The sequence below is a fragment of the Buceros rhinoceros genome, unplaced genomic scaffold, assembly GCF_000710305.1.
Source record: "Buceros rhinoceros silvestris isolate BGI_N320 unplaced genomic scaffold, ASM71030v1 scaffold21578, whole genome shotgun sequence".
Classification (NCBI taxonomy): domain Eukaryota; kingdom Metazoa; phylum Chordata; class Aves; order Bucerotiformes; family Bucerotidae; genus Buceros; species Buceros rhinoceros.
In genome coordinates, this window is record NW_010425417.1 from 3155 (window position 1) to 3591 (window position 437).

The window sequence follows — 437 nt, forward strand, 5'->3', positions numbered from 1 at the left end:
AGGCTCAGGCCCATGGAGAGGTTCTGGCAGAGGTGGACGGAAGGACAGACAGAGGGAGGGACGTGTGCTAAGGCAGAGGGATGGATGCTCCAAGGTTGGATGGATGGAAGAAGGGATGGAGACGGGCGAGGGTGGATGGAGGGACGTGTGTAGGAAGGAGGGATGGTGGCGCACAGGCAGGGGCACGTGCCCCGGGAGGGACAGAGAGACACAGTCCTGGTTCTGCCACCAGCCCCCTTCCTGGGCGCTGTGTGCCAGACCCTGCTCCCACCCACCACTGTGCGTGGTGACGTCCCCTTCTGTCCCCAGGTCCTGCTGCTCTCTTTCGCCCTCATCATCTTCCCCTCCATCAGCCCCTTTGCCCACAGCAAGGCTGAGGCGGACGGCGACTTCAGACCCATGCGAGGGGAGGGCTGCGCCAGGGCCGCGCCAGGAGC

At 65.0% G+C, this 437-nt stretch overlaps 1 protein-coding gene across 1 annotated transcript in view; it reads left to right on the forward strand.

Moving 5' to 3' along the window:
- The window catches only part of CREB3L3 (cAMP responsive element binding protein 3-like 3), a gene marked incomplete at its 5' end in the record, with an annotated part of 3753 nt that overhangs the window by 2593 nt on the left and 723 nt on the right, over positions 1 to 437 (forward strand). The window contains 2 exons of the mRNA XM_010141155.1: positions 3 to 72; positions 310 to 412. Coding sequence (XP_010139457.1) covers positions 3 to 72; positions 310 to 412 — 173 coding nt within the window. The remainder of the gene's footprint in view (positions 1 to 2; positions 73 to 309; positions 413 to 437) is intronic.